This window comes from Rhipicephalus microplus, chromosome 7, assembly GCF_043290135.1.
Source record: "Rhipicephalus microplus isolate Deutch F79 chromosome 7, USDA_Rmic, whole genome shotgun sequence".
Classification (NCBI taxonomy): domain Eukaryota; kingdom Metazoa; phylum Arthropoda; class Arachnida; order Ixodida; family Ixodidae; genus Rhipicephalus; species Rhipicephalus microplus.
Window position 1 is genome coordinate 163,464,600 of NC_134706.1, and position 23,778 is coordinate 163,488,377.

The 23,778-nt window shown below is 46.4% G+C and overlaps 1 protein-coding gene across 1 annotated transcript in view; it reads left to right on the plus strand.

Moving 5' to 3' along the window:
* The window catches only part of LOC142767697 (uncharacterized), a 311,889-nt gene that overhangs the window by 162,375 nt on the left and 125,736 nt on the right, over positions 1-23,778 (plus strand). Inside the window, exon 8 of the mRNA XM_075869890.1 lies at positions 22,891-23,044. Coding sequence (XP_075726005.1) covers positions 22,891-23,044 — 154 coding nt within the window. The remainder of the gene's footprint in view (positions 1-22,890; positions 23,045-23,778) is intronic.

Sequence of the window (23,778 nt, forward strand, 5' to 3'; positions counted from 1 at the left end):
TGGTATATGTGAAGCTAGCGAAACGACTGCGAGCGTACCTGAGCGTGGCGCGTAGTCATAAATCATGACTTACATGACATGCATGTCATGATTTCCACGTTAGGGTCTGTTACTTGTGTTTGTCATGTAGTCATGTCATACCATGCCAATTTCGCAACATGTCATGTGAACAAAACCACCGCAAGAGCAGCAAGATTTTGAAATATAAATCATGACATTATAACATAAATGTCATGATAGTCATGTTATGACTAGTCAATTATTCTCGCTATACAGTCATGTTATGCCGTATCAAATTTGGTATCGATACCAATAACGAAACGGCCAGGAGAGCTTAAAGTCGTAGGCGGCTAGATAGATAGATGGATACGCTCAAAGTCGCCGAACCTCGCTAAGAAATGCTTCGCATTTAAAGCACTCCGGCACCCGGAATCGAACGTGGGACCTCTGCGTCGTCCTGAGCCCAACCCGGGGATTGTTCTTGACCCTTCAAACGGCCAATTCTTTATATCTACTACTTACCGCTGCAGTGTTTTTGGCATTACCAGAAAGATGGCTCAATGAGCGCACGTTACCACATCGCGCAGCGGTGCCCGCTCTAATTTTCTGTGCGTACTTTGCCCGGTTTAGAGACGGGAAGCGACGCTCCCTCACACGCCCTTATCTCGCGGTGGCGAGGAGGGGAGAATCGTACGCCTTGGTTGGCCTCGGAGCTTTACCTGCAACAATTCTGCTGTAGTTACCGGGCGCACAAAGGTCACTGTAATCATTGCAGTCTCCGTTCGCGAAAAGCGCGTGCTTTTCAGACTCAGCGAAGTAACAAATGAGACGCTTATTCGCATGCATCCATACCTGTGAGTACCTTTCACACTTAATTTGTGTGCGAGAAACGCGGGGCACGTTTCGATATGCTTTCCATTCTGCGCGTGACCTTTCAAATTGTTGCTATCGCGTTCAATGCTTCGCCTTTGCGGCAAAGCTGTTTTCCCTATTTATTTATTTTTTATTCATTACAAATACTTTCAGAGCTCCAGGGCAATCAAGAAAAGAGTGGCTAACATGAATATATACGACTGCGAATAATATATTTGGCTATATGTACAAAAATAACAATACACCATATGCTTATTGGCGCTTTTGAAGTTAGCATACTAACTTTTGCGATTGAGGCGGGAAGGTGGTTGAATTCTCTGCTCGTCTGCGAGATAAAGGAGAAGCTGTATATGTTAGTACGACATACTGGGACACCAACCTTATAACTGTAGTCGACGTGTGATGAAATATACTCTAGTTAAAGGAAAAGATGGTTTCTTTAATCTCCATTTGGGTGATAAATTTTATAAAATAGACAAACACGAAGACTTTACGACGTAAACACTGATCAGGCAGCCCTAGTGTAATCTTCATTGTAGATACAGAAGCGTAACGGGAGTAATTGGACAAGATAAATTGGGCGGCGCGATTCTGAACAGATTCAAGTGTGTTGATTAACGCGGGTCGATGAGGGTCAGAGATGCTGCATGCGTATTCTAGTTTATGACGTACTGGGGTTTTATTCAAGATTATTTCAGGAAAGAAGTAGCTTTAGAAAAATCACGGTGCAAGTAGCCAAGGGTGCGGTTGGAGTTGCGGGTTATATAATCGATGCGCATGTTCCAGCGGAGGTCGTTAGTGATATAATGCCAAGGTATTTCTAGTAGTTAACAGAATTCAAGGGGACTCCATTAAGGAGGTAACTGTAGTATCGGTTGCGAGGACGTTGGGTTATTCTCATGACCTTACATTTACTGATATTTAATTGCATAAGCCATTTGTTGCATCATAGGGATAATTGATTAGGATCACTTTGAATATTTAGTGAATAAGATGGATTAGTCATTTTGTGATAAATAAAACAGTCTTTCGTGAAAAGTTTAATTGAGGAAGAAAAAACAGTGTTAGGGAGGTCATTGATATATATAGTCGCCCATACCAAGAATCTAATTATAAGATGTGAATAGAAAAGCTTGGTGAAGCATGAGCTTTACCCTGTGTGGTAGCACCGTTTTGCCACAGTACACCATACCACTTATATACGTGCGACAAGTGATTCAGCACGTATGTTCGTTCCAGTGTTTATTTATAGAAAATATAACTCCAAGAATTTTATACGGTTTACTAGGACATTATGATTACTGCAAAATACTGTAATATAAAAGTTTTAAGGCTATCACATTCTTCAACCATGAGCCGAGAGGCCAGGCGAGAGTTTTCGTTACGTTTTACTTAACGGAGGATACATCGCTGCAGTCTTCCAGCAGTGACTTAAGGTGAATTATAAAAAAGGAAACTTCCTGAAAGAAAAGTCATGTGATGATCAAGGGAATGAGTGTCTCCGACGGTGTGTCTTAAGCCACGTTATCTCTATATTGCCACAGAGATTGCCCCTACTAATCATTTTACAAACAGGACCAACGGGATGCTATGTGAGCGCCTACAGTGCCTCGCAACAAACGAGACGCTATGTGAGCGTCTACAGTGCCTCGTAACCAATGAGAGCTATGTGGGCGTCTGCAGTGCCTCGCAACCTACGAGACGCTATGTGGGCGTCTACTGTGTCTCGCGCCTGCTCACGCATCTTCGGCAGAGCAGCTCTTGCCTCGGGTGGAGGAGCACGAGCCGGGAAGACTGACGGAGTTGTTCAGAAAGGGTCACGTAGGCGGAACGCTTGTAGCGGACTCTTCTTTGTCACATAGCTACTTTTATGGGCACAAGTTCGCCCTCAATAAATTATTGTGTATGTTCCCCCTCTTGTATTACGTGACATTCTGGTGGATGTGCGGGGTATCATTGGAAGTCCCCTTGGCGCAAGAGAAGGAAGCCCTGACCCCCAGCGATTGGAGCCTGGCGAACTTACTCCAGTACACCAGCGTTCAAGTCGCCCCCTCCAAGGTGGGTCACCTGAATTTCGACCACTTCTCACTAATCCAGCAACGCGGGCAGCGGTAACCGCCAATTTCGGGGAAATGGCCAATCCAGCTTCAACATCTGAGCTCATCGTGTCTCCCCCGTGCTTACCTGGACCCTTCCACTGTGATGCGCACGAAGATGTAGAAGACTGGCTGGAGCATTTCGAGTGGGTCGCAAGGACCAATGCCTGGGATGAGGCGAGAAAATTGGGCCGCGTGTACTTTGCGTTGGAGGATGGAGCGAGAATATGGTTTGAGAACCACGAAGGGGCAATAGCGACGTGGGAAGACTTTCGGCAGCAGTTGCTTGCTGCGTATGCTAGCACGAATCGCCGGAAAAGGGCAGAAAATGCCCTTCAATCGAGAAACCAACGCACGAACGAGAGTGACAGCATGTATATCGAGAACATGTCCCGCCTCTTCAAACGAGCCGATCTGAACATGACCGAAGAAAAGAAAGTGCGCCATTTAATGCGTGAAGTCAAACAGGACTTATTTGCAGGCCTGGTTTGCAATCCTCCTCGTACCGTTGCTGAATTCCGCACAGAAGCCACGACCATAGAAAGAGCACTGCAGCAGCGGGCCCGTCACTACAATCGGGATGCCGGTTGTGAGCCCGCGGGCGTCCTTTCGGCGAATCGAGACAGCAGCAACGAGACGCTGAGGAAGCTGGTGCGTTCCATCGTCAAAGAGGAGCTTCGTAACATTCTCCAACCGCCAGTAATGCCGACAGCTTCATCTCTCACATCCGTCATCCGCGATGAAGTTCGGCACGCCATTCTTCAGCCGGAACCAGAAGTGCAACCTCTTCGACTTCAACAACCCCTGCAGAAACGTCATGTATCAACGTGCGCAGACGCTTTACGCCAACCTGCCGTCCACAATGCCTCGTTTACGACTCCCAGTGCCCGCCAGTCAGCTTCGACCAGCCCACCTTTTCTTGGAGAGTAGAGACCACGGAAAAGCGATGTGTGGTGCTCACCTGACAGGACACTGCTCTGTTTTCACTGCGGAGAAGCTGGACATCTTTACCGACACTGCCCATACCGAGGGGTCGGTATGCGTGGGTTTTCTGTGTATGCTTCATGCCCGCGTAATGGTGAAAGGCCTATAGAAATAGAGGAGTACCTTTCAAGGCACGGATCTCCAGCTGCTAGCTTCCAGCACCAGCCAAGATCACCAGCACCAAATCATTATCGATCGCCAAGTCCGCGACGTTCAAGTTCACCACCAAATTCACGAAACCATCGGTCAACAAGCACGCGTCTGAAAAACTGAAGCCAGCGAACTGGGGAGGCAAGGCCGCTGATGTCCGACAGAGCAAAGATCCTCCGTCAAGGCCCCAGCGAAGCAGCGACGAGCAGAAAATGACGACGAATATAAGTAAAAGAAAATTTCTTCAGACTTGCGTGTTACTATGGATGGGCGGAAATTTAACGTATTGGCTGATACTGGTGCCGATTATTCAGTCGTAAGCTATGCAATCGCAAAAGATTTGAAGAAAGTTTTGACGCCTTGGAGTGGACCAAAAATACGCACGGCTGAGGGCCATCTGATAACACCTCTCGGAAGATGCACCACCAGGATCGGCATTCAGGGTGCCACTTATGTCGCTGATTTCCTAGTTCTGCCAGAATGCTTGAGAGACGTAATAATCGGAATAGATTTCCTGCTAGGTAACGGCGCCATAATAAACCTGCAGAATTCTAGTATTTCTTTTTCGAAAAAGCTGGCCATAGACGAGGAGACGGGAAGTTCTGCGTTGCGTGTTATCGACGGCGACGTAACCGTGCCACCACAATGCAGCATCCTGGTTGGCGTAACGAATGATGCATTCGTCGACTCTGAAGGAATAGCGGGTGGCAATGTCTAGCTGCTGCTAAAGAAAGGTGTTTGCATAGCTCGAGGCATTATTCGCTTACGTGATGGGCTTGCCAACGTACTGTTCACTAATTTCGGAAATGAAATTTAGCATGTCGCAAAAGACACTGCCATCGCTTTTCTACACAGCTTTACTGAAGTTACCGACTTATGTGCCATTGCGTCAGAGCCGCCTACTTCGGAAACTACGCATGACCTTGAAACATCAGTTTCAATCAGCCGAAATCTATCGCCAACCGAGAGGAAAATCCTGGAAGACCTGATAGATGAATTCGCAGAATGTTTTTCCACCTCATCAAAAGTACGTCGCACGCAGATCGTGAAGCACAGGGCTATAACAGAGAAAACAACCAGGCCAGTGTATCAACATCTTTACAGAGCTTCGCCGAAAGAATGGGAGGTTATAAAGAGCAAGGTGCAGGAGATGTTGCAGGATGATGTCATTCAGCCATCTAGCAGCCCGTGGGCATCGCCGATAGTTCTCGTGAGAAAAAAAGACAACATGTTGAGATTCTGTGTAGACTACTGGAAACTAACCAGCGTAACCAAGCGGGATGTATACCCTTTACCGCGTACTGATGACACAAGGGATCGGCTATGGCACGCCAGATATTTCTCTTCGCTCGACATAAAAAGCGGATATTGGCAAATCGAAGTGGATGAAAGAGACCGTGAAAAGACCGCTTTCGTAACCCTGGATGGCTTGTACGAGTTTAAAGCACTACCTTTCGGCCTCTGTTGCGCGCCAGCGACATTCCAGCGCATGATGGACAGTGTCCTCACGGGGATGAAGTGGCAGTCATGCCTAGTCAACTTGGACGATGTTGTGGTATTTTTTGCGACGTTCGACCAACACGTAGAGAGACTGCGGTCAGTGCTTCAGGCTATCCAGTCGGCCGGCTTGACAATCAAACCAGAAAAGTGCCAGTTCAGCTCCGACAAGCCTCGTTTTCTGGGACACGTAATCAGCGTGGAAGGTGTTGGCCCAGATCCTGACAAGACTGCGGCGGTCGCAGAATTCCGAAAGCCCAGAGACAAGAAAGAGGTGCGTCGATTTTCGGGCTTATGCGCTTACTACAGACGATTTGTAGAAAATTTCTCGAAAATTGCCGAACCTCTAAACAAACTCACAAAAGACGAAAAATCATTCGCTTGGGGTGCAGAACAAGAAACAGCTTTCAACGAATTAAAGCAACGTTTGCAAAGCCCGCCGATTCTTGCCCACTTTGACGAGACCACTGACACGGAACTCCATACAGACGCAAGAAATATTGGTCTCGGCGCAGTACTCGTACAATAGCAAAATGGAGAAGAAAAAGTGATAGCTTACGCCAGCCGAACCCTCTCAAAAGACGAAAAAACTATTCCGCGGCAGAAAAAGAGTGTTTCGCAGTGATATTGGCTATCAGCAAGTTCAGACCATACCTCTACGGAAGGCCGTTCCGTGCCGTCAGCGACCACCACGCACTTTGCTGGCTGGGGAACTTAAAAGACCCGTCGGAACGTCTTGCCAGATAGAGCCTCCGACTGCAAGAATACGACATTACTGTAGTATACCGGTCTGGGCGAAAACACAATGATTCCGATTCCTTATCACGCTCGCTACTTGACTCTACTCCTTCAGAAGAAGACGACTCGACACTTCGCTGTGTGATGGAAGCCTCAGATGTTGCGGAGCATCAACGATCTGACGCAGAACTGCTTTCATTGATCGAACACCTCGAAGGGCGTGCCGGCCAGGTCCCACGTGTATTTAAGAGAACATTATCTTCATTCTGTCTCCGTAAAAACGTGCTATACAGAAGGAACTTTGGGCATAACAAAGAGAAGTTCTTACTCGTCGTTCCGTTAGCAATGAGACCCGAAATCCTAGAAGCTTGTCATGATGAACCATCGTCGGGTCACTTGGGCGTCAGCCGGGCATTCGCCAGAATTCATCAGAAGTATTACTGGCCCAAGCTGCTGGTGTCCGTGCAGCAATATGTGAAGACATGTCGCGAATGTCAAAGGCGCAAAAGACCACCACTGAAGACGGCCGGCCTGCTCCAGCTCATAGAACCGCCTGCCACACCATTTGAACAAGTTGGAATGAATCTTCTTGGACCCTTCCCAATGTCATCATCGGGCAAGAGGTGGATTGTATTCGCCACCGACTACTTAACGCGGTGTGCTGAAACCGGCTGCCTTAAGCGAGGAACGGCAGCTGAAGTAGCCAAGTTTTTCGTGCACAGCATAGTTCTTCGACATGGCACCCCAAAGGTAGTAATCACCGACCAAGGAGTAGCCTTCACATCAAAGTTGATGCAATGTTTGATGATAATGACGAACAACAGCCATAGGAAAAGCACTGCGTACCATCCCCAAACGAATGGGTTAACGGAACGCCTAAATCGCACGATTACTGACATGCTGTCGATGTACGTGGACTTGGAGCATAAAGTGTGGGATGAAATCCTGCCTTACGCAACGTTCGCCAATAATACGGCCCTCCAAGAGACCACCCGCGTCACCCCATTTCAGCTTGTCTATGGTCGCATAGTCAATTCAACTCTCGATGCCATGCTCCCAGCCGACATTGACCACTACGAGCCATCTGACATTGTCGACTTTCTGCACAAAGCTGAAGAAGCACGCCAGGTGGCAAGGCACCGAATACGTCAACAACAGTTCAAGGATGCGGACTACTACAACCTGCGCCGCAGGAGAGTCAAGTACCAGCCAGGTGATCAAGTATGGATCTGGACACCAGTACGACGCCGCGGCCTGCCAGAAAAGCTCCTTCGACGGTACTTTGGTCCATACAAGGTCCTTCGCCGGCGAAGTGACCTAACTTATGAAGTAATCCCTGACGGACAAGAGCACTCGCAACGGCAAAACCATGCGGAGGTCGTCCACGTTGTCCGCATGAAGCCATACCACGAAAGCGAATGAAACATCTACCCCCTCGACTATTAACCTTACGAAGTCACGCATCGAGACGATGCGCATTTGGGATGCGCATATCACATGCTGTCATTAACAACTTCAGTTGGTGATGTCAGCAAAGTTTCTAAAATTACTTAATTTGCTGACGTCAAAAATACTTCAGATGTTTATGTCAACGCGTCGAGATATTACTTAAACGCCTCAAATGGCTTATGTGCTGAGGAAAAGAAAAAGGTGATGGCGGTCCCCATCACGTCATGTTAGGTAATTGCATATGCAAACGTGTCACTTTTATTCAAAAACAAGCAAGCACATGGACAGACAGATACTGTATTTTTATGTATTACAATTACCAAAGAAAAAAACATAGTGAATTCCTCCGCCATAGATTCGGTAAAACAAGGCAGTAAAATGTGTCTTTACAGAACTAGTTTAGTATTTACATTGATAGACAAATTGCGCTAAGTGTATTTCTGTATAAATACTAGCGTAGTGTGCGGCCAATAGCGGAATTGCAAAGCGCGCTTGTATGACGTCAGTTCAATGGTTCTCGCGCTTTCGAAGCGTGGCGCCGTATAGAAATCACCGTCGTGGTAAAACTCGACAGGGAGCATTTCAAACCATTCACATAATTATCTTGGCTTCTAAAACTGTTCTAACTGGTCATGTCCGCTTTGAACAAATATTTTAAAAGCACAACTTTTGTTTCTTGAAAGTGCGGCCACTTGTCTCCGTGGCGAGTGCTGTGCAATAAGGTGGAGTACTGCTCTCTGCCTCTACATGATCACCCACCCGCGAAAAGAGTGTTAGCTTTCACAACTATAGGACCCGAAGCTGAGAAAGAAGTGGATAGTCTAACTCAGAGAGGACAAGCGGCCCACGTCTTCATCGATCATGTGCGGGAAGCACTTCGCTGATAGTAACTTATGCTACACACGTCAACCTATGCTCCCCTTTTCGGTAAGCTTGCAACCATGTTTCAGTGTCTTGACATTACGTTAACCATTCATTGCACGCAGGCTACAGGCGTTGACGACTAGCACCAGGTACACACACACACACACACACACACACATATATATATATATATATGTATATATATATATATATGTATGAGGATCTACTAGACTATATATATGTATATATATACATATATATATATATATGTATATATATATATAAATATAATTATGAAAGTAAATGCGCTTTCACATAACAACTGTTTATTGTGCCGACGTTTCGACAGGAACCCTGTCTTTTTCAAGGCATAATACTATATACACATGTTCCGTGCCTTTTTATATCCTGTCGAGACAGGAGGGGAGGGGTCAATTGAGAGAGAGAGAGAAAAAAAAAGAAGAAACAGCGAAACGGGAGGACAAACAATAAATAAAATATAGAAAATCTAGGAGAAGAAGCAAGACCGACACGGCGTAATTAGAAAGGGGCAGCATTTCAACAGAGTAGGGCAGAGGTAGATGAGGAATGTCATCATTGTCAACAATACCTCCCCCACACCTACACTTCCCCAAGTGGGCAGGGAGCCGCCGTTTTTGTATTTCACCTTTCCGTATAGTCCGCTGGCAGCTCGTTCCTCTTTGAAGTATATGATAAGTTAATGGGGAGGGCTTAAGCGCTTTAAGTGCATGCTGGTGGCGTCGGGAGGAGCGAAAAAGCCGGTGAATGAGGCACCGCCATCGATATTCATTATATGCATTGGCTCCTTGTCAGTGAAGGAACAGAATTTGCGTTAAAAATAAAGAAGGAGAAAAAAAACCAGGGGGGGGGGAGGGTGGAGACTGTAAGACATCCGAGACAGTCACCACACAGTTGCGGCTCACTGGGAAGACATGCGCGCATGCACGAAAAAGTTAACGAAACCACCTAGCTGTCAGCTTCTTGTCAGTGAAGGAACAGAATGTGCGTTGCAACCTAAAGAAGAGAAAGAAAAAGAAAAAAAAGAAGGGGGGGGACCACTTATCTGTGCGTTCCGGCTGTGCTTGATGAGGCAAATCATTTCTATGTTGTCAGATGCATAGGGCAAAAGCTTTGTTAGCGGGTAATATTATTGTCGTAATGAAACCAGACTGATTAGAGAGAAGCGTTTGCGTCTTTTAGCGGTCGTAACGCAGACAGAGTGCCTGGGTGTTCATTTATTCCGTATTTTATCGTGTTAAATTTGTAGATAAAATAAGATTCCTGTTGTTCTCGTTCTCTGATTGTTCGAAAGTTGTTTTCTAGTAGTGTAACCCTGATGTCATCAAAGCTGTGGTCTTTTAATGTGCAGTGTTTTGAAAGTGGAAGGCCTGGCAGAGATCGTACATGTGCCCGATGGTTGTTGCATGTAATTCTAAACGGAGTGTCTGTCTGGCCTGATGTCATCAAAGCTGTCTGTCTGACAGCTTTGATGACATCAGGGTTACACTACTAGAAAACAACTTTCGAACAATCAGAGAATGGGAACAACGGGAATATTATTTATCTACAAATTTAACACGATAAAATACGGAATAAATGAACACCCAGGCACTCTGTCTGCGTTACGACCGCTAAAAGACGCAAACGCTTCTCTCTAATCAGTCCGGTTTCATTACGACAATAATATTACCCGCTAACAAAGCTTTTGGCCTATGCATCTGACAACATAGAAATGATTTGCCTCATCAAGCACAGCCGGAACGCACAGATAAGTGGTCCCGGATGTCGTACGGTCCCCCCCCCCACCTTTCTTTTTTTTCTTTTTCTTTCTCTTCTTTAAGTTGCAACGCACATTCTGTTCCTTCACGGACAAGGAGCCAATGCATATAATGAATATCGATGGCGGTGCCTCATGCACTGGCTTTTTCGCTCCTCCCGACGCCACCAGCATGCACTTAAAGCGCTTAAGCCCTCCCCATTAACTTGTCATACACTTCAAAGAGGAACGAGCCGCCAGCGGACTACACGGAAAGGTGAAATACAAAAACGGCGGCTCCTTGCCCACTTGGGGAAGTGTGGGTGCGGGGGAGGTATTGTTGACAATGATGACATTCCTCATCTACCTCTGCCCTACTCTGTTGAAATGCTGCCCCTTTCTAATTACGCCGTGTCGGTCTTGCTTCTTCTCCTAGATTTTCTATATTTTATTTTATGTTTGTCCTCCCGTTTCGCTGTTTCTTCTTTTTTTTCTTTTTTTTCTTCTCTCTCTCTCTCAATTGACCCCTCCCCTCCTGTCTCGACAGGATATAAAAAGGCACGGAACATGTGTAAATAGTATTATGCCTTGAAAAAGACAGGGTTGCTGTCGAAACGTCGGCACAATAAACAGTTGTTATGTAAAAGCGCACCTACTTTCATATTTATAACCTTGCGGCAACCGACGTTATTCTTCTGCATATATATATATATATATATATATATATATATATATATATATATATATATATATATATATAAGGGAAAGAGGTGTATACCTAAGGGCTCCTTTTTCCGTGTTTTGACACAATAATAATCAGATCTAACAGACAATAATGCCAAGGAATGTATAGGGGAAATTTTTAGAACAAATGTAATGTAAATAGGAACAAAGAAAAGTGGGTGAAAAATTAACCAACTGTGAGCAGGAATCAAACCTACGACCTTCGAATAACGTGTTCGATGCACTAACCGCTGAGCTATCACAGTGGCCTTCTCCCAACCCACTTTTTTGGTTTCTATCTGAATTGAAACGTTGGAGTGTCAGTCAGCGCCATGTGTAGCCAAGCGGTGAGTGTGGAACTTCATTTTATAAGCCTGTCTGGCGTCACGTAGCACGTGAACTCGAAGGTCGCAGATTCGGATCCTGCCCACGGCAAATTATCTTTTCACGCACTTTTCTTTCTTATCATTTACAATACTATTCGCCTAATAACTTCCCCTATACCTTCTTTGTCATTATTGTCCGTTAGACCTTAATAATATTGAGTAAACACGAAAAGCGAGCGCTTAAGTATACTATTGTTTCCCTTATTCATTAACGAGGGTCTCGTACTGGCAGACTTGGTGCCTTTAGGTTGTATACGAGGGACTATTTGGTCAGCTGCCAGTTAGTAATAAGTTCACGTGCTACGTGACGCCAAACAGGTTCATAAAGAGTGTGGCACACTCGCCGCCTAGGCTGCTAGTGGTGCTGACTGAAACTCCCACGTTTAAACTGACATAAATACCCAATAATGTGGCTGGGGGGATAGCTGTCGTGGTAGTTCAGTGGTAGAGCACCGAACGCGTTATTCGAAGGTCGCAGGTTCGGATCCTGCCCACGGCAAGTTACCTTTTCACCCACTTTTCTTTCTTCTCATTTACAATATAATTGTCCTAATAACTTCCCCTATACCTTTCTTGGCATTATTGTCTGTTAGATCTTATTATTCTTGTGTAAACAAGAAAAGCGAGCCCTTAAGTATACACTTGTTTCCCTTATTCATTAACGAGGGTCTCGTACTGGCAGACTTGGTGCCTTAAGGTTGTATACGAGGGACTATATGGTCAGCTGCCAGTTATTAATAAGTTCACGTGCTACGTGACGCCAAACAGGTTCATAAAGAGTGTGGCACACTCGCCGCCCAGGCTTCTAGTGGCACTGACTGACACTCCCACGTTTAAACTGACATAGCTACCCAATAAAGTGGCTGGGGAAATAGCTGTCATGGTAGCTCAGTGGTAGAGCATCGAACGCGTTATTCGAAGGTCGCAGGTTCGGATCCTGCCCACGGCAAGTTATCTTTTCACCCATTTTTCTGTCCTCTCATTTACAACACAATTGGCCAAATAACTTTCTCTATACCTTCCTTTGCATTATTGTCTGTTAGATCTGATTATTTGTGTAAACACGAAAAGCGAGCCCTTAAGTATACACTTGTTTCCCTTACACACACACACACACACACACACACACACACACACACACACACACACACACACACACACACATTGTAACGATGTTGAAGGACTCGGGGTATAACAAAACGTATTTATTAAAGGGCGAACCTGTGCCCACAACTCAAACGGACTATGGTCGTAGCACGTTACAGCAGAACGGCAAGATGTCTTCCTCTTCTACTTCTTCAAGAAGAGTCCCAAGCGCGTGGCACACATCAGCAGGGGCCAGCTGGGTTCTCGTGCTATCATCATCGTCTCTACGCAACACTAGACGGCGCCCATGTATGTCTCTGTGCGCGTGGTGATGGGCGCGTTATTTGAATGCAGTCACTATGTCGTGGCATAATCCCCCTCCTCACACGCATCGTCCCGATGCGTCAGGCAATGAATAGATTCGTGGTAGACGTAGGCGTCACTGGTCTTCCGGTGATCTCTCATAGTACGGCTTCATCCGGACTACATGTACAACCTCTGTAGGGTTGCGGCGTTTTGAGCTCCCGTGTATAGCGGATCTGACTTGGTAAGTTACATCGCTTACACGATGGAGTACTTCGTAAGGCCCGAAGTAGTGGCTAAAAAGTTTTTCAGAAAGTCCGCGGCGACGCACTGGGGTCCATATCCATACTTTGTCACCTGGTTGAAAATGCGCTTCGGTACGACGCTGATTGTACCGATAGGAGTCGATACGTTGTTGGCGGCGTATTCTGTATCTCGCCATCTGTCGTGCTTCCTCGGCTCTTTGCAGGAAGTCGTCTAGGCCAGGTGGATTGCTGCTTTCATCATTCAGTGGTAACATGGCATCCAGTGGAGTGGTGACTCTTCGGCCGAATACAAGTTCAAATGGTGTCACTCGCGTTGTTTCTTGAACGGCTGTATTATAGGCGAACGTGATGTAGGGCAATATTTCATCCCACAGTTTATGTTCGACGTCGATATACAATGAAAGCATATCAGTGAGAGTTCTGTTCAAGCGCTCCGTTAGGCCATTTGTTTGAGGATGGTATGCTGTAGTTCTTCTCTGGTCTGTGTGGGTCATTCGCATCAGACATTTCATTAGGTCTGCAGTAAAAGCTGGGCCACGATCTGTAATTACCACGCTGGGTGCACCATGTCTGAGGACTATGTTGTTGATGAAGAACTTGGCAACTTCAAGAGATGTTGCAGTGTACACCGAGTCAGTCTCAGCATAGCGAGTGAGATAGTCTGTGGCTACGACTATCCACTTCTTGTGTGCAGTCGATGTCGGAAACGGGCCTAGGAGATCCATACCAACTTGTTGGAATGGGGCATGCGGTGGTTCTATTGGCTGGAGGAGGCCTGCAGGTTTCACGGATGGAGTTTTGCGTCTTTGACACTCACGGCAAGTTTTCACATAGCGCTGAACTGATGATAACAGTTTTGGCCAGTAGTATTTTAGGTGAATTCTGGCGAATGTACGGCTGACACCCATGTGCCCAGATGTTGGCTCATCGTGACATGCGTGCAGAATCTCGTTTCGTAAAGGTGCAGGTACAACGAGTAAAAACTTGTCACCATGAGGCTTGAAGTTCCTCTTGTAAAGGACCCCTTCCCGAAGACAGAACGAAGGGAGCCCTCTGGATAAAGTGCGCGGGACTTTAACGTTGAGTCCTTGGAGACGCTGTATAAGCGGCAGCAAATCGGGGTCATTTTGTTGTTGTTCAGTGATTTCTGATGCCTGGACGACGCCTAGAAACGGGAACTCTTCTTCCTCCGGCTCACTCGTCTCCACTGGTGCGCGTGACAGGCAGTCGGCATCGCTGTGCTTTTTCCCAGATTTGTATACCACAGTAACATCGTACTCTTGTAGCCTAAGGCTCCATCTTGCTAGTCGGCCAGAGGGATCCTTAAGATTCGCCAGCCAACACAGGCAATGGTGGTCACTTACTGCTCGGAATGGTCTACCGTAGAGGTACGGCCGAAATTTACTTATGGCCCAAATGACCGCGAGACACTCTTTTTCGGTTGCAGAGTAATTTGTCTCGGCTTTCGAAAGCTTGCGGCTGGCATACGCTAGCACTTTTTCTTGGCCGTTTTGCCGCTGGACTAGAATGGCTCCGAGGCCGGCGTTACTCGCATCGGTGTGAACTTCAGTTTCGGCAGTATCATCGAAGTGGGCGAGGATTGGAGAGGCTTGCAGGCGTGTTCTTAACTCATCAAATGCTTCCTGTTGTTCACTTTCCCACCTAAAGGGCACCTCGTCTTTTGTCAGATTAGTAAGTGGTTCAGCAATGTTCGAAAAATTTTCCACAAATCGCCGATAGTACGCGCATAAACCCAGGAAGCGACGTACTGACTTCTTGTCTTTGGGTGTCGGGAACTTCGCGATGGCAGCTGTCTTTTCGGGATCTGGCCGAACGCCGTCGGAGCTGACGACGTGTCCGAGGAATCGAAGCTCTTCAAAAGCGAAGTGGCATTTTTCTGGCTTGATAGTCAAGTCTGCTAAACGAATGGCTTCTAATACTGTGCGGAGTCGCTCTAGATGTTGGTCGAATGTAGCGGAAAATACGATAACGTCATCCAAGTACACCAAGCAGGACTGCCATTTCAGTCCCGCGAGGACAGCGTCCATCATTCTCTGAAACGTAGCTGGCGCTGTGCACAGGCCGAATGGAAGCGCTTTAAATTCGTAGAGTCCGTCTGGGGTTATGAATGCCGTCTTTTCACGGTCGCGCTCATCCACCTCAATTTGCCAATATCCGCTCTTGAGATCAAGGGAGGAGAAGTATTTCGCACTCCGTAGTCGATCGAGTGTATCATCGATACGCGGCAGAGGGTATACATCCCGTTTCGTTACGCTGTTCAGTTTCCGATAGTCGACGCAGAATCGAAGGCTGTTATCTTTCTTTTTAACAAGCACTACGGGAGACGCCCATGGACTGCTGGAAGGCTGGATCACGTCATCTGAAAGCATCTCCTCCACTTGTTTCTTGATGACGTCTCTTTCCTTTTGCGATACTCGATATGGGTGTTGGTAAATCGGTCTCGTGGCTTCTTCTGTTATAATCCTGTGTTTTGCAATAGCCGTTCGTCGCACCTTAGAGGACGTTGAAAAGCAGTCCGAAAACTCTTTTATAAGGGCAAACAATCGTTTCTTTTGATATTCTGGGAGCCTATGGTTGACGTTAACTGATGCGTCGACGTTGCAGGTCTCTTGTGGAGTGGTTGGCGTTGTCGCTAAACTGCATAGTTCAGTCGCCATGCAGAACTCGTGGAAATAGGCGATAGCCATACCTTGCGCGATGTGCTGACATTCATTCCCAAAATTCGTAAGGAGGACAACTGAGCGGCCATTCGTTAAGTGAACAACACCCCTTGCCACGCAAATTCCTTTGTTTAAAAATAGCTCTACGTTTCCATCCACTATTCCTTCGTGGTCACAAAATGCCTTATTTTCAACAAGCACCATTACACTACAGCGAGGTGGCACTGTGACGTCATCATCAACAACGCGCAGAGCAGTAAGACGTCGCTTTTCCGATTCCTCCACCGACATAGCTTGTTCTGTCGAAAACGTTACACTGGATCTGCGCAGATTAATTATGGCTCCATTGGCTTGCAGAAAATCCATTCCTAGTATAAGCTCCCTTGAACAGTCCGGCAGCACGATGAAGTCAGCAACGTAAGTAAAGCCTCTTATTTCGAGCCTTGAGGTGCATCTGCCGAGCGGTGTAATAGTGTGGCCACCTGCCGTGCGTATCTGTGCCCCACTCCATTTTGTTACAACCTTTTTCAGTTTCTTTGCAAATTTGTGACTCATTACCGAATAATCAGCGCCGGTGTCAACTAAAGCATTCAGCTCGTATCCGTCTATTTTCAACCGCAAATCTGAAGTAATCTTCGCACTGCTGCGCTTATCCTCTGTAAACATAGCATCGTCACCTTGAAACCGCAATGGAGGATCTTCGCAACTGTCGTTATCAGCGGCCTCACCTCCACAGGTCGCTTGCTTCAGTTTTCCTGGTGTGGGCTTGTAGAACGGTGCCCAGACCGTGCGGAAGAAGCACGTGGGCTGGGCGATCGGTAACGCCTGGGCGACGGCGATCTTGGCTGATGTTGGCGTGGAGTGAGTGGGCTCTGGCGCGCGGACAAGTACTCTTCGATTTCGGTTGGCCGTTCACCGTTTCGAGGGCATGGTGCGTACAACGGAAAGTCCCTTAATCCTGCCTGTCGGTAAGGGCAGAACCTATACAGGTGACCTGCTTTCCCACAATGGAAACACAAAGGCCTGCGCTCATGGTCACGCCAGATGTCACTTTTCCGGGGCCTTTGATCCACGTAGCGAGCTACACCACGGGCTCGTGGCAGGTAGGTAGCCGTCGGTTCCAGTGGACGAGGTGCGCTGCGTACCGTTTGTGGGCAAGGAGAGGCCATCGTAACTGCTGCATTGGTGTGCGCCGCGGGTTGTCTGAGTACTTCAGAGTACGTTGGGATGCGTTGGATCGGCTGTGGCGCACGCTCCGGCTCACGTATCATCTGCCTCAGTTCATCTCGTACTACGTCGACTACAGACAGTGTTGCTGTAGTGTGAGGCGCTTGCAACTTGCTGAGCTCTTCCCTGATCACCGACCTGATGAGTTCTCGCAGAGCGTCCATGTCACTTCGCTGGCGTCCAGAGAAGACATTGACAGGTGCATAGTTTATGTCTCGATTGTACTGTCGAGCCCGCTGTTCTAGCGTTTTCTCTATGGCTGTCGCTTCCGTATGAAACTCCGCAACTGTTCGTGGTGGGTTGCGGACGAGAACAGCGAATAGCTCTTGCTTCACCCCACGCATGAGGTGGCGTAGCTTCTTGTCTTCGGTCATATGGGTATCTGCGCGCTTGAACAGGCGGATCATGTCCTCGATATACATTGCGACACTTTCGTTGGTGAGTTGGTTACTGGATTCGAGCGCAGCCTGCGCCTTTTCTTTGCAATCCGCGCTGGCATAAGTCGCCAGAGCTTGTCGCCGAAATTCATCCCAGGTCGTAAAGGAGGTTTCATGGTTTTCATACCACGTCTTTGCGAAGTCCTCCAAAGCAAAGTATACGCGGCGGAGCTTCTCTCTCTCGTCCCAACCGTTCAAACGTGCCACTCTCTCAAAGAGGTTCAGCCAATCTTCTACGTCTTCATACGAGTCGCCATGAAATACTGGTGGCTGGTGAGGCTGATTTATCACCACTTGGGCTGGTGTTTCATGACTTGTCATGGTGGCGGCGTCCATTGACTGAGTTCCCCTTGGCGCAATGTGGAGTGGGCTGAATTCTGGTGAATCACCTCGAAGACGGCGACTGGTCCTCTGATGCACAGGTGTCGGCTCCGCAGTATCAACTGGCTGGTGGTCGGGGCTACGCTGTCTTGCGTTCGTAGGGCTTTGATTCATTACCCAGCACGTCCACCAGAAATGTAACGATGTTGAAGGACTCGGGGTATAACAAAACGTATTTATTAAAGGGCGAACCTGTGCCCACAACTCAAATGGACTATGGTCGTAGCACGTTACAGCAGAACGGCAAGATGTCTTCCTCTTCTACTTCTTCAAGAAGAGTCCCAAGCGCGTGGCACACATCAGCAGGGGCCAGCTGGGTTCTCGTGCTATCATCATCGTCTCTGCGCAACACTAGATGGCGCCCATGTATGTCTCTGTGCGCGTGGTGATGGGCGCGTTATTTGAATGCAGTCACTATGTCGTGGCAATATATATATATATATATATATATATATATATATTTATATATATATATATATAAATATTTATATATATATATATATATATATATATATATATATATATATATATATATATATATATATATATATATATATATATATATAGTTTCCTGACTAAAAAAAGCGCACGCCTAGTGCACTGCTTACCATAAATTATTAAGCAATACCTGGTGTCGCTGTTTAGTGAACATTCAATAAAGGTTGTCACATAATCATTGTAGCCCTGTGCGCGTTATATACCATTAGTGATAACTATTTCTCACATTTCGCTGCCCGAGCGACGACCCTGTGCGGTTTTAAAATGAACTTCTTCATGATGTCGCTTTCATTGAACAAACATTATTGCGACAAACTGGTGTCAATTGCATCGACCAGGGGGTGCTTTAAGACAGGACTTGAACCCTTCCCGAGTCAAAACAGCATCTTCCCCTCAAGACTTCTGTTACTGTGATACAAGACGGGCTTGCACTCTGCCGACGCCCATAACTGCAATCCAAGCACTATTATCTTGAATTTGGTAATTTAATGTAATTTGATTTATAGTAGATATCATGAACGGTCGATTTACTGCCGAAGCAGCAGTTGAAACAGCTTCGCTTGAATAATATTCTCATGCATTGTGTGCAAATGCCAGAGGGAGCAAAATCAGCAATTATCTCACAATCCTCGTTTTCACTGTCATAATCGTCTCACTGCAGAAAAAAAATATCCTAAGGAAAAGGGCAGGTGAACCCTTCTCTATAGAATTGTTGTGAAAGCTAACGTAATTTTCACGAGCGGAGGAAGCACACTGAGACATAGAGCAGTACTTCTGCATCGCGCAGCACTAGATTGCAACGGGTACGTTGTGTGGCATGTTGCGAAGTCCACGTATTTGCAGCAGCAGAACCACGATGGTGATGCGGTCTTCATTGAAGTCATCAGCTGTGCACATTGAACAATGTGGCCTGTGCCGTACACCACCACGTGCTCGATGAGACTCCGCGATGTTTCGCTAACTGTAGCGACATGCTTGTAGATGCTGGACAAAGGCACGTTTATTGAAATTTTGAAACTCCCCAAGTAATTATTATATCACACGGTGGAAACTGCACATGAGGAGCGCGAACACTCACTCATTGTTTCACTTTCTTGCCAGCGATGCGGTCGGCGCCATCTTATCAGCCATCTGGGAGGTTTCTCGGCCCTGTCAATTTGGCTACAACTAAAACAAGCTCATATTTCCACTCAAAAACATTCGTTGTGTGCGTTAGTTGACCCTCACGAGGCTGATCGTTCGATTATGTTCTCAGCAGAAGGAGACGCTCCGTGCACAGGAGCAGTGCCTGCTTTAGCGGGGCTGAGAGCTGAGTCCAGAAACTGAAGTCACACGCGAGAGGGCGCCACTCCCAGAGCCGAGGCCAATCGCACCACTTAAGTTGCATGCATTCTCGTTGATGCTTAGCCATACATATCTATCACGACAACCTACCTCATTCATCATTATTATATTTTTATTAAAGAAACCATTGTAGTCATATATTCTTATGATAGCTGTAGTAGTAGTTGTTGAAAGCGGAACAAAAGGAAAGGAAGTGGCAGATAGAAGAGCATTACAGATTGTACGCCAAACTTCGGCTAAGGCCACTTGTTCACGCTTTGTTGAAGTTATTGATCGAAAGGGAAACACAATGCGCGTCTAGCCTTCTGTTCGGCTGGCCATGATTGTTCACCGGGCGGGCGTTAGCTGTAAACGTGGAGTCGAAGGCACGCGAAGCCTGTGGACGTCACAGAGCTATGTTTGGCATGGCTGTATTCTATGAGCGACGCCGGCGCTTGGGGTACGGTCATTACCTGGGGATGTGTTAAGGCCCCGACAAAATTACAATCTCCTAGAGGAAACGGGCCGGATGGGACGGACGCTTCGAAACGATGCAGTGAAGGAACTAATGGCGGATGCAAGGGCCATGACACATTACAGCACTTTACCAAGAATACTCTATAGAGAAGGCATAGGTAGGTACAAAGGGCGTATCTTTAACGCATCGAAAGTTGGCGCAGTGAATAGCGTACCCGACATCTGTTGTCATGGCCAGGGAGATCATGGGCTCAAATAACGTTGACAGATCTTTTTTTTGTCGTCTATTCATAGGTATTTTATCATTGTCATTTTTGTGACGAAAATACGTTACTGAAATCTTCCTCGGCTCCACCTTAAAGAGTTCCGCGTTAAAAAATCTAGAACGGCATGAGCAATTTATTTAAATATTCTCAATCAAATATAGGTGTTTTGAGCAGAGTTGTGTTAAAAATGCGAATTGGCAGTCCTGAAGGATTCATAACCAGGGCAGCGCGTGATAAGCAACACATACATTTGCGAGCAAAAGTATACGAGTCTCGGAAGCAGGTGCCGAAATTGATTTCTACGTAGTCAAGCGGCGGGCGAGACGTCTTCTGTCGCGGGCATTGGTGGGACCGTGCATAAGATCACGCTGTGCTCTCTCGGCGTATCACACCGCGATCACGCAACGTGTTCTTATAGTCCACTTACATGTGTACCTCCTCCTAAAAGCATGAGCTACTTCATCTTGTGAACGTTTGCTTTAAACACAGGGACGAAGAATAACACAAAAAATTGTCACTTTGGAAATTCTCAGCTGGCAGAGTAATCAAGGGTGCACAGGCCGCAAAATGCGCTAATTAACGAGAAACACTTACAGCTTCAGTAGTAACACGAATCACCATCTTTTGTTTATATATATTGCACTTGTACTCTCAAACTTCACATTGCTCGTCATTGCCGTTACGCGCAGTGCATGCATGGTCCCGCCATTTTACATTCATTCATTTCTCAGTGATGTGAATTGATGACACCTCACGTAAAGCGACATTTTGAAAACCGTATTGCAACTGCAACTTGCAAAGTATATTATCAGCTTGTTTGTGCGCCATTCTGTATTGCTGTTTGCTGCGCACACAAACTTGAATTGCCAGCTGATGAAGCTTATGTGTGACAAGAAATAGTACACACACGTTAAGCTTTCAGCTCACAGTACGAGGTTGTCTATACTAGCAGTACTTGTTTAGTTGCCCGCTCAAACGTCTAAGGTATACTCTTAGTTTGGAATCTGGAAAGAGGTAAACTTCCCTTTGCGTAGGAATATTTTTTCTTCAAAAATAATTTTGATGGTTTTCTTGTGCCAAAAATATTGAACAGGGGGCATCACTAAAGTGAAGAGCTTCGAGGCAGGAAGCGCTTCAAAGGTAAACGAAGCCCCTGCAAGGTATGTACAACGTCCACCCCTTGAGTTTTATTTTAAAGACAATAGTTTTTCTTGGGGACCTTCGACGCAAAAATTTTGGTCTGTCTGTCTGTCTGTCTGTCTGTCTGTCTGTCTGTCTGTCTGTCTGTCTGGCTGGCTGGCTGGCTGGCTGGCAGGCTGGCTGGCTGGCTGGCTGGCTGGCGGTCCGTCCGTCATTCCGTGAGTCCGTCTGTCTGTCTGTCTGTCTGTCTGTCTGTCTGTCTGTCTGTCTGTCTGTCTGTCTGTCTGTCTGTCTGTACATTTGTTTGCTTGTCAGCTCTTAATGGCGCCCTAAACGGCACCAAAGTGGCGAAACGTTACTCCAAACAGCTTACCCCATCTTCAGAACCCACCAGTATTGCTCAAGGTTCAGCGTTCATACTCGCACCATTGCCTATAAAAGCAAATATTGTGCATATATGAGGCACCATGACAACACGTCAATATTATGTATGTGTATTGTTTACTATAAAAGGCATACATAAGTAATTTTAGGGATTGTAGCCTTTATGACGTGGCGCTGACCATGTAGCGCTTGCACGAAACGGTAAGTGTGTCCAACGCTTTGCTAAGTCGACACGGTGGTGGCGCCTACCCGTCGCCTTGCGTTCTACACCTGATCACTTCCGAGACGGGCGCGCACGGCACGCGCCCCGTTTTCCAAGATAATCATTGATGTCTTTCCTACAGTATTTAATACGCCAGCCCTTCTTCCTCCCGGCATGTCATCTCTTCTACCTTGCCTCAGTTATCTGTTATAATCTGTAGAACTATCCGAGATTTCCAATTCTGTATTACGAACAAGCGCTGACGAAGTAATTTCACGTAAACACTCTGCCGGAAAATGAACTGGTCATTCGGGCTCCAAAGGACCCCCTCGCTCTGTAAGCGTGAACAGTGTGCCAATGCACACTTGCTCTTTGTAGCATCGAAAAAACATCAGGAGACCTTCGCAGGATTAAAGTTATTGTGTTGTGCAAAAAACAAGAGTTCTCAACATAAAAGAATCATTTGGCGCGTTTGCGTGTTTTAGACGCCCACTTGAGTACGCAAGTATGTACCGTACAGCACGCTACTAATCTGTTTCGTCATAATCATCTAATCAGACTACCTGTTTCATCTTATTTATCACCACAACAAATTTATATTATCATTATTACGAACTAAGAAAACCTCGCCTATGCACGAAAGGTACAAATAATTTCGCTTGCGCTGCGTTTTCGTGTGCAGCCACTTGTCTACTGCGTTGGACGACCTTTCGAGGGGAAAACGGCCGAGCCCTCTGGAGCCCTTGTGGAAAAAAGGCATCTGTCACTCGGCGATTCTAGACACTCCTGCGATGGCAACAGACAATGACACAAGAAACACCATTGCCGCGTTGAAGGTATTTATTTATTTATTCATACACTTATGTAAAAAAAACTTACAAACTTACTAAAAAACATTCAGTAAGGGGGCAGCAGTGTTTTCAGAGCAAAAAAGTACTAAAATCAAGAAAAGATATGAAAGAAAGACAGAAAAAAAAGAAGATACATTCAGCATGGTAATAACAAGGGTATACAATACTAAAACGAAACAAAGTCAGCCTATGATGAATTTATATGCATTACATTTTCACCAAAGTGAAACCAGACAGCAAAAATACACGGTTGAAAGCTATACCAGTGTGTATGCTAAATTTCAAAGCTGCATTAGCTAGCCAACAAAGCTTTTTTATAGCCAACTCTGCACACACAGCACACATACTGCACGAATGCCAGCAAGCTAACAAAGCAGCGAGTGATAATAAATCTACGCGATGCACACACAGTCAGATACTGGGATGAGCAGATTTAAATTACCTTATTTCGACATGCGCAGTATTCTCAAATGTTTGGCGGCACATGATGGTCATGCCGGCACATGCCAACATGACCGCTCTACGGAAGTCAATAACGTGTGACGATAAAGCATACAAAGCCCTCGTGATGTACAGTATAGTCAAAGTCGCCTGCTTAGAGTGGTATAAAAGAGGTTGCCTGGCCCGTGCGTAGGCGTGACATGAAACTGTTTCTCATCTATTTCTCTTATCTCTTTCTAACCTCATCCTATACTGCGGCCAAAAGCTGATTTTATTTG